Source organism: Limulus polyphemus, unplaced genomic scaffold (assembly GCF_000517525.1).
Source record: "Limulus polyphemus unplaced genomic scaffold, Limulus_polyphemus-2.1.2 Scaffold1944, whole genome shotgun sequence".
Taxonomy (NCBI): domain Eukaryota; kingdom Metazoa; phylum Arthropoda; class Merostomata; order Xiphosura; family Limulidae; genus Limulus; species Limulus polyphemus.
The window spans coordinates 112,000-123,124 of record NW_013667554.1 but is presented as its reverse complement, the minus strand read 5'-3'; the positions used below and the strand labels follow the sequence as shown (position 1 = coordinate 123,124).

Below are 11,125 nucleotides of genomic sequence, written 5' to 3'. Positions count from 1 at the left end.
ATAGCCACTGAGGATTCTTGCAGTAATTGATTCAAATGAGCAAACTGTTCATGGGTTGCTGATCTGTTTTTGGCCCTTTATGAGCAAGATGTTTTCCTTATGAATTGGTGTTTATCCTTTGCAAATAACTGTTTTTAATATTCATAGTATTTCATAAAATATATTAATATTTAAAATTTTTTTTAACTTACTTGATCATTTAAACAATCTTTAAATAATGTAAGAAAAGGCTGGTTTTATCCTAAACAAGTGAATAAAAATATGAAAATAAAAAAATGAAATAATATGGATCTTATAATTAAAAAAAATGTTTTTTAGGCATTCTGAGATACACACAAAAAATATAAAAAACATAATCATTTGATGGGTATGATTAAGATTGTGTTTTCATGACTAAAATTTAGTACTTGTAAGATATTTGAATATTATTAACGTTATAGCAATATAATAATGCTCATTTGTTAGGATGTGACATCATACATGTCACTGGAATTTATAATATATAAATGAACCAAAAGCTAAATATATTTAAAAAAGTACAGACAATGCATTTAGTATCTGGTACCTTCATCTAACTCATTGATCTGCTGCCGTTGTTTTAGTAAGTATTATTTATGAAGATTATTTCCCTCCTGGTTAAGATATCAACGTAAATTAAGCTTTATATGCTATTGCAATATTATATTATGTTGATGTCTATTTGAAGTTAGTATAATGCCAAATTCAGATACTACAAGTTATTAATTTGTATTACTGTAAACCATGTGATTAGAGTTATGTAACTATCTAAGCGTTCATTAAATTTACAGTGTGGCACTTGTTTATTTTTTTCATTTTACTGAGTTTATCAAAATGTATAAATTTTGCACTGATTTAGATTTTTTTTTTTATTCCCCAACCCCCCCTCAATACTTGTGCAGGGTCAATCAGAGCTCACCTTTAGGCAAGTATTTAGTGGTTTGCTATAGTCATATAGTTATTTCCATTGTTTTAAAACAATGTTAGAAAGAAATTTGGGATTTATTAGTCCTAAAATATAAAACATTGTATTTTATACATTTATAATGTAAAGAAAATATTTTATTGAATACAGTTATTTTGTTATTAAACTTTTATTTATAGTTCCTAATTCAGCAGCCTCAACAAAGCCAAATTATTCAAACATCTGATGGTCAGACTCTGGTTTATCAGCCAGTAGCTATAGATGGCACAAACTTTGTTCAAAGTCAGGGAGGTAAGGTTAATTGTATGGTTTATTTCAATTACTGTGTAGAGACTACTGATGTATATAATTTATTTTTCCCCAACTTATCTAAGTGAATAAATTAAGTCGGACAGGTAGGTCAAAGTGTGCATTTCATGACTTTTTACAGAGTTACATTCAAAATTTAATTAAACTACTTTATTATGAATGTATATGAAGAAACTTGGCATCAAAACATAGTAAATAAATAAAGACTTTAATATCAATGAATGAATAAGTTTAGTGTTATTTAGTTAATCACTAAATTAGTTAGCATGTTTGTCATTGCTCCATTCGCAAGAGAAAATTTAACATTTACAAATATATTTATTTGTGAGTTAGGCATACCATTAGTCTCATAAATTCTGTTCAAACATTTTTTTGTAAAGTGAGGCCTACAAGTATAAGTAGCCTGTAGCAAATGTAAGCTAATTCATTATCATTATGTGGACTGGTCTTAGTGTTATGTTTTCCAAATAATCCAAAAGAACACATCAGAAAAAGATTTTTCAACAATGCAACTATTTTTCATAGAATTTTACTGTATTTCAATAATTCTATAAAATATGGACTTTTGTTATTCAAATTTCATTGTATAATAAGACTTACTGTTGCAGTCTTTGTATTTCTTTGCAATTTTAGTCAGTGGCAATTATTATGATGAAAATGTTCCTTTAACTCCAATACGATTTTTATATGTTAAAAGTTTAGTTTAATTTCATTATATATTTAAGTTGGATATACCTAAGCTATTGAATAACACATTTGATTTTTATTAATTAGGAATTATTCAAATACCAGCCGGCTCTCTATCCCCGGCAACACCTCAGGTTGTCCATCAACAGACAACAACCAGTACGGTAACTGCAGGTGCAAGCCCTCAGGCTATTTCCATCCCATCATCAGGAGGCTTACAGTCTGGAAATATTGTAATGGTATGTAGTTCTATTTTGTTTTTGTTTTTTTCCATCTTGGAGTTAGTGACACAAGATAAAATTGAATTTTTTGAATCAAGACTATAAAGTATAGGTTCTGGGTGTTCTGGTCTATTGTGTTGTCTATATATATATATATATATATATAGTAATATGTGTTCACTTCAACTTTCAAGAAAGCATAATAAAAAAAACTTTTTACAACAGTTATATAATAGGAAGTACAAATTTCATAACATTTTTACAAAAGCCAATAAACATTGCAGTCTCAAGTTATCTTGCCAATTACAAAAAAGATGAGAAAGAGTTTATATATCTTCTTTGTTATTCTACAACAGTACATAGAAAATAACAAACATGAGTCATATTTTATATCTTTAAATCTTAAATGATTTGCATACATTTCCTAAATCTGTATCATGAAGGATGTAGAAATACAGCCAGATGTTTTAATGGACCATCTACAAATTTTAATCTATTTATTCACTAAATAAGAATCAAGCCCATTTTTTCTGGTGACAACAGAAAATTTCTTAATGTTTTATACAGAGACACAAATGGCTTGCAGTATTTCTTGTTGAGTATATTTGAGTTGTGTTTCAGTACATCTGATAGCACTTCATAGATTTTATTGATTAAAGTTTGGAAAACCTGCTGAAGCTGTGCGTAAGATTCAAATGATGCTATCTATGCATATAGTAGCAGCTTCTGCGTAAAATAACAGATGCCATGTGATCAAGATGACAGAAAGTAGCATGAGATTAGCAATTTGTGTATTTTTTTCTACATCAGAATATATACAAAAATCTACTTTGAAATTATGTATTTTCTTTGCTCATAGGCAATTTATTGACTAAAAATTCTTTTTAATATATATATATTGACCATAAAAAATTATGTAAACCAAATTGAAAATAGAAGCTCAAGGCTATAAGGATATATGTATTGTGTATGGAAACAAATCAGAGATATTTCTTAAATATGTATGTTCATACCACACACACACACATACATATATGGTTTGTATGCTTTTCAAAAGATGCTGTACATATATAATCACAAGTGGTTTTGTTTATAATATGATTATAAGTTAAGCCTAACTCAAACCACAGGAATGCTTTTTATTGAGTTTCTTTGTGATGTGAACGAATTGTATTGTAAAATTTTGTAGAAATAAAGCAAGATACAACTCTTATTTAACATACTGCCGCAGAACTACCATTCTGCACCTTTCCTTACACTTCATGCCTGAAATATTATAGCAAAACTGAAAGCCCTTGCAAGATCCTTTTGTGAAAATGTCATTATAGATATCTGTGAAAAACATACTCTAGTGGCTACAGTTTTGTATGTTTTATTATATCTTATGTTTGTATTGTTGTCAAATTTAACTTGTTTAGATGCATTTTTTCTGCTTTTTTTTTCAAATGTTAAGCAAGAAATAGAAAACTCTTTAATGCTAATGATATTTATGTTGTTTGTAAAAGCATTCAAAATGGGCAAATGTATCTCTGAAATGCAGTTTGCCTCTTCTCATTGAGTAGACTCATTCTCTGAATGTCATACCTACCCATACTCTTCCTTTTTTCCACGTGACTTAATTGCACATACATCAGTGGACTACTCAAGCTATATCTTTCAGCCCAAAGCCAGATTATCTTCTTGATATTCATGTAGTTCACATCATTGGCTCTGTTCAGTATGAATTTGGACTTTACTCTTAACCCTGATCTTACCACTTTTGCTAACTTTAAAGCTTCTACTTCTTCAGTTGAGGCCTTATTTCTGTATTTGACTGGGTGTACAAGGGGATTCTGTGGCTGCTTTGTTGTACTTGATTAGTCAACATATTTCAGCCATGCGTGCTGAGTTTCTTGTGGTTACCTCTTTGGAATTTCCCATTCAGATTGATGTCAATGCTATAAAACATTGCCTTTACTCATTTGTTGGTGAAAAAGCCCATTTTTTTTGCCCAGGCCTCTTCATATTCTGTTTCAGAAGAACAGAATTTATCAACTCACCTTCTTCCTGATGGTAATTCTGCAGACATCTTTCAGCTTATCACTCAGGTATGTGTGATAAATTAAATATTAAATGGTCTATTTCTGTAATAGTTAAGGGGGCTAGATTTTAGGACCTTTATTTTTCCTGCTTTCTCTTGATATTAGTTATTGCTGACTTAACATTCATTCTCTTCATGGTCTTTCTGTTCATTGTGCTGTGGGCATTTTGGTGAGGCCTTCTGATTTGTTTCATTTGACTTCACAGTCATTTCTTGTTTTGAAGGGAAGGGGGTTGGAGCATTTTTGTGTCAACAATTTTCCTTATTCAAGTCGATTTGAGACTGGCTTCTTCAGCCCAGCTTTTAGCTATAGGCTATTCTTGATCTCCCAATTCTTTTTCACTGGAACTTTTTTTACATTTGACAGTGTTTTTGTCAGCTGTCCCTACAGTATTAGTTTCTTTTCTGACATAGATGTTTTGTTCTTTTGATATACTTACTCATGCTACTGTTTTATGAAGTACTACTCTCCTTGCCAGTATTGTAACTTAACTTGAATCTGCTTCCTTCTTGCCCCAATTTATGTTTGCAATTATTTCTAGTAAATTGATCTTCATGTACAAGGGAGGTACATCGGTAGTAGTTAATTTGGATGTTGATTCCTCATTCATTGTCTTTGAGTTATTCATATTCTTGTAGTCAATTTGAGTCTAGTCAGTTTCTTTTACTTCTTGGACCACTTCAACCTTTTTAGCTTCTACTTCATGGCCCTTTAGTCCCAATCGAATTGCCCAATATAGAATCAAATGTAGCACCTTCTCATTAACTTACTATACGTTTGGACACCTTCATCATCCACCTTATTGGGAGTTTATCTCATTACACCTTTGTTTATCTGTAGGATCATTGGCTTTGAGACCCTTTGATTTGATTCATCAGATTCTTCAGTCTGGCTTTTTTTCCTCAATTTTACTGTATTTTTTCTGTCTCCTCTTATTCTGTTTCCTTTTCCCTTCTATAGGATCCACTTTGTGAGCAGCTTCTGGATCAAGTATTCTTTAATCTTCTCCCAAAGAATGCAATAGAAATGATATGCTCTTGGTCTCCAGGTCTTTACTTTTGTCTCTTGGATGGGCCATCCACACTTTCAAACCCCACCTGATTCCTAATCAATATCTGTTTCATTTTGGGTTTTGGATCAATAATGTCTAGAGTCTCCATATGTGTTTAGAACCTTACACTCAGGCCTTATGTATGCCCATAGGAAATTTCTGTGTTTGTCTCTGAACTGTTTGAACTATATCATCCTCTATGCTGGTGCTCCAACAGAAGGTGATGTCTCACCAGGTGCCTATTTTCCCATCTCTGCATGAATGCTGCATATAACATTATGACCAAAAATGTAATGGATCGGAGCTGTGCTCTGGCACTTTTTTTCAGTCCCATGGTGCTCAGCTGGTAATAATTAGAAATATTATTATGTTTACTTAACATATTTTCTCATTAGAATTTGTGCTAAAAACTATATAGTAATAACAGTAATTAATACTGGACTCACATTAATGTTTACTACTTTAAAATTTAAATGTATTTAAAAGTTCAAACTGTGATCATGTTTCAATGGAGATGCCTTCCTGAGTTCCCATAGAAACCATTTCATTTCACTAGGAACATCTGCCTTTGTTCTGCTTCAAGTATTAAATGAATGGCAGAACTTTCAGCCAATTTAGAACTGAAATTTAGCACAACTTTTATCACTGTTTTATTTAATAAGCAGCAAGTTCTGTTTTGCTTATTCCTTGTAAATCATGATAAACATATATATTAAGTCATAGTACAGCTTTAACATGTACAGTGCCCAAACAATGCGAACATAAATATATCACATCATCCCACAATATTTGAAAATTGTTTTTTCAAATAAACATAAAACAAAATTAGCATGACAAAAAATTTAATTTATTAAATCCATTTTGCAATAAAGAAGGTCTTACTTCTTATATTAATTATTTTAAAATAACTGATGGAATAGTATTTTGAGTTAAATGATGAGAGATTGTAACTATTAGACAGTTATCCTGAAAGTAGAAGTATAAGCTATGAAAGAAAAATGCCATTGATTATAACAGAACAGATAGGATATTGTTATGAAACTACATAATGTCTCTCAGCTCCTCTTATGGATGGGGCACACCATCCTTCTTTTCCTCTGTGATATTCCCATCGGTAGGTTTACCTATTGTCATTTTATTCTCTAGTTAATTAGTTAATGGCCTAACTTATTTTTCTTTATTGGTCTTGTACGAATGCAGAGAGTAATTATACTATAGGAGTTTCTCTAGTTTTATATTACTAAAGCATCAAATGGTCTGATCTTCTCTGAGAATCTTCCACAGTAAACAGTATTTTGGTATCTCAAAATGCTGTACCAATTTTTGGTTAATGCTGGTTACTATCCCTCAAAGAAATGTTGTGGCCCAGGTATAATAATTCTGCCCAATGTGGTAAAACAGATATTTCCTAGGTGACTAAGTATCCTGCTAAGAGGAATAATACTTCTGAGTGTTCTTAAAAACAAAGTATTGATCCTTGTTAATTATAAAATACTCTGGTCTTCTCCACTCCTTCTCTAATGCAGATTTTGCCCCTCTTATATAGTTGGGTTTGAATTATGCTTTTTATTTGTCATTCTCAACTCCACTAGCCATCAGTTGGTATTGGTGGAGTGCTTCACAGTCCATAGCCTGTCACATTCTGTAGTTCCCTCCTTCTCCTTTCCAGTTTTAGTAATCAGGCAGTAAGTCTGCCTCTGTTGAATTTTAAATGTTTATAATCCAAATGAATTTCAAACAGGTGCTTATGTATGAAATATATTCCCACCCACTTCCTCACAACAGTGAGATTGGTGGTTGCACATCATGACTGCAAAAGAAATCTGGCTTTGGGCTGAAAGTTAGAACTTGCAAATAAGTCACAAGGAAAATAGAAGATTGGAGATCTATAGGTAGATATGAATCAAGCACTGGAATACATCAAGAACATTTGGAATTTTAGGTCACATGACACTGACAGAACAATTTATACTCCAGAAGAGGAAAACTATGTTTCAGAGGTATTTGTTTGAAATACATTTTAACGAGCAATCTCTGATTCAATGACAGCAGAAATGATAGAGTACTTTGTAGAACCCATATTCAGGATTTAGAATTTTTTGTTTCTGATAATATACAGAAATATGCATTATCTTATGAGGAATCCAGTGGTGTATCTATAATTTGATAACGTCCAAAGAAGGTATGACTAGTTTTTAACAGTATAGTTGGGTGATTTGTTTTACCCTAAATCACACAGTGATCATGGTATTATTGTAGTACATTATCTTTGGAACACTCACCATTCCCAAATTTTTTGTAAAACTTTTGAGGAACAGCTGAGACAATGAACCCAAATCTCTAAGTATTTGTTCTTTCACTGATGGAAACGAGGTCAGATTCAAACCTAACCTGTAAAGTTAAAGTAGAAAAACGTCTGAAGCATTACAAGTGTGGATAAGGTTCTAATGACACAAGAAAGTAGCTGTGAGAGAGGCCAAAGAAGCTTCAACAGAGGAGGTGCTGTTAAGCCCCCAAAGAGAAGAAGTCTGTATATAAGAAAGGTAAATTTATGGGTGTATCCAACAGCTTACTCTCAAATGGGAAGAGAACAAAGATGATTCGGCATGTTGTGAATCTTGATAATGTGAAAGATTACCATTCAAGATCAGGTTAGGAATGGAAAATTTGAAGACTTTTTTTTTTTTCTGAGTAAAGTGTAAGAATATTAAGTGGATTAGAGAGAGGCAAAACAGCATGACCATAGCTTGTGGGTGATCCACTTTAGTAGGATAGAAACACCTTAATGACTACTTGTACTAAAGGAAACAGCACAGCAAAATGATCCATGGATCATGCTCTACACAGTCATGTACTTCACTCTTAGGCTTCCAAGTCTCTGGATCTGATGGGCTATCCCAATATCTACCAAAATTATCATATTTTCTGACATTGAGTAAGAGATTGCTCGTTAATTCTGAAAATGTAGAATTTTTGTAGAGAAAGATAACAATCATTTAAGTTGTTATACATTTATTCAGGTAGTTCCAGGGTCAGGAGGATTACAAGCAATGCAGAGATTACCATTACCAGCTGCTGAATTACTGGAAGAAGAGCCATTATACGTGAATGCTAAACAATACCATCGAATATTGAAAAGACGGCAGGCTCGTGCCAAATTGGAGGCCGAAGGAAGAATCCCTAAGGAGAGAAGAGCAAGTTGATTTTTGAAATTTATTAAATGTTTTTACAAGTATTGTTAAGGTTTTAAGTTGTTCTTGGGATTGTTAACTAAATGGAGCACAGTGTTTTAAGCATTCCAAATTAATCTGACAGAGTTAATTTGGTTCCTTATTTTCACGATAGAGGAACATTATTGTTTGGTTATTAACAAACCCATCATATAAATGAAAACATTCAGACAATCTTAACTATTGAGTCAAAATTGAGCTTGACTTCTCTCACTGTATACTCTTTGATTGAATTGCATATGGATAAATCACACCTCTAAGACTATTTCTTGGTTTTTCTCAAATATTCCTATGAGATATTCAACCAAATACTTTCAAGATCTAAATTTGATTAATTTCTGTATTTTCTTAACAGTATTTTGTGGTAAGGACAGTATATAGGTAAGAATGCACAGAACATTTTTTTCTAACAATCCTACTGTATAGGCATTACCCTGAATCTTCTCATGCATTTTAGTTGTATTAGTATGTTGTTGTTTTTCTTTTTCTAAACCATGTACAGTTGGACTGTGTTAAATCAATTAAAGTTTTATCATAAAATAGCTAATAGGTAAGGTTTATTAAAGAAACATTTCCTTTCTAGGAGTTGTCTTTTATCGTCAGGTTCTTTTTAATATTTGGTTAAAGCTCATAGTGGAATATGTTTTAAATTTATTTTATGATAAAAAGTATCATAATTTATGTAGTAGTGTACACAAAAACGTTTTAAGACTTAATTTGGGCTGGGTATGGTCAGTAATAATTAGCAGGTTGGATAATAAATGTGAGGGTCCGTAGCTCAACTTCTGTTGCTGCAAAATCATGCTCTGGACTTAGGGGCTATGGGTGCATTATGTGAGTAATGGAAAAATCTCACTATTAAATTAGAGCCCAACAGTTAGTAATGGGTACTGTTAAATGGTTTAGCTGACTTCTTTCTAACCTACGAGTTACAAATTAGGGACTTCTAACACAAATAGCCCTTTTGTAGCTTTACAAGAATATCCAAAGCAAACAAACAGACTTAACTTTTTCAAACAAAAAAAATTGTATGTCTTATTAGCATTGGAACATGTGCATATGAAGAGGCTTATCTCTTTTTTTCCCTGTAGGATTAAAACTTCCAATTATTGTTAGGTTCAGAAAAATAACTATTTTTGGAAATTAAGATATATACATATATATATATTTCTTGCAAGTAGCTTAATGTATGCCCAGTGGAGTTAACATTGATGTGAAATTGATTTTGTGGCTATTCTTTGTTGTATTGCAAATGAAACTGGGAAAAAAATGTCCTTAAGAGGTAAATGTTTTATATTGAATTATTTTTAGAAAAATACTGTAAAATTATTGAAGTTATAAAAAACAATTATAGCTGTATGGTTACTGCGTCAAATATTGTATTGGACACTCAAGTATTTTAACCTACTTTCCAGTGCATTTATTACTTTTTAATTGACTAATGAGAGAAATTAAACGTTATAATAGTATAAGTTTGATAGTTTTTTTTCTAATGGTTAAAAATCTTTTATAAAATATAGGGATTATCGTTTTATATCATTTAAAAAATAATCCTAGATATTCATTCATACACAATATGTATCTTTCAGGAGTATAAAACAAAGTACTAAATGTTGTTACAAATCAAAATTTAGCATTGGAACTAAGTTTGTTCAATCTGTAATTTTAAATATTGAAGAGTCACTTTTTTTTTCGTGAATGTATAAAGCTCTGCAATTTTTTTTTTTAAATATATAAAACTATTAAATGTTTTAGTTCTTGCAAGAAAGTTTTTTTTCTCATTTTAAAAACTTTCCATTCTTACTACCAGAAATACCTTCATGAATCTAGGCACAGACATGCGATGAACAGAATTAGAGGAGAAGGTGGTCGTTTCAATTCAGGCTCTATGACATGTGGGGGCAGTGAAGAATCACATATTGGAAATGGAGACAATGAAGATACCAAAGCTTTTATAAGAAACAATGGCCTCAATAGTGTAGCATTGAAAATTGCTACAGAATCCCAAACCAGTCGGGATTCTGATAGTGTTTCATTAAACAATGATTTATCAGCTCATTTGGATTCTAGCATAGAGGTAAGTCAGTCATGTGTGGTTTTTGAGTAATGTACTTGTGTGTGAAGTATAAAGAATATGTAATTTTTCAGTTTTTTTTAAAAACTAATTTCCCTATAGGTTTTTCTTGTTCTTTAGTATCCATTACTGTAATTTATATATTTATAAATACATAGTTGAACAATTAAGGCTACGACATATTTTACAATATTTTATCCATGTCAGTTAATTACATTGAGTTTTAGGCATTTAGACTAAAAGTTGTGTACATAGTACTGTGTATCAGAGAACACGACTTTTTGTTGTTAATTACAACATACAGGACTGATATATGCGAGACCTTAATAGAAGAGACTTTTCTACAAGTCATATTATAAGTTTACTGTAATTATATGCGACTTATAAGTACATTGTGTATTTATTTTATGTATAGGAATTTTCATGTTTCAATTTCAGAATGGAAGGTCAACACCTATTACTCAGATAATAACAGGTGAGCTCATTTCTGCCTCAGGAGATTCAAACTGACGCAACTGTCACCTAATTT

The 11,125-nt window shown here is 31.5% G+C and overlaps 1 protein-coding gene across 2 annotated transcripts in view; it reads left to right on the top strand.

Annotated features, from left to right (window-relative positions):
- LOC106465444 (nuclear transcription factor Y subunit alpha-like) overlaps positions 1-11,125 on the top strand; it is a 31,755-nt gene extending 20,630 nt beyond the window's left edge. For both annotated transcript variants that reach the window (XM_022393348.1, XM_022393347.1), the window contains 5 exons: positions 1,123-1,234; positions 2,027-2,178; positions 8,313-8,486; positions 10,333-10,599; positions 11,035-11,125. In XM_022393348.1, coding sequence (XP_022249056.1) covers positions 1,123-1,234; positions 2,027-2,178; positions 8,313-8,486; positions 10,333-10,599; positions 11,035-11,106 — 777 coding nt within the window. In that variant the 3' untranslated portion in view covers positions 11,107-11,125. The remainder of the gene's footprint in view (positions 1-1,122; positions 1,235-2,026; positions 2,179-8,312; positions 8,487-10,332; positions 10,600-11,034) is intronic.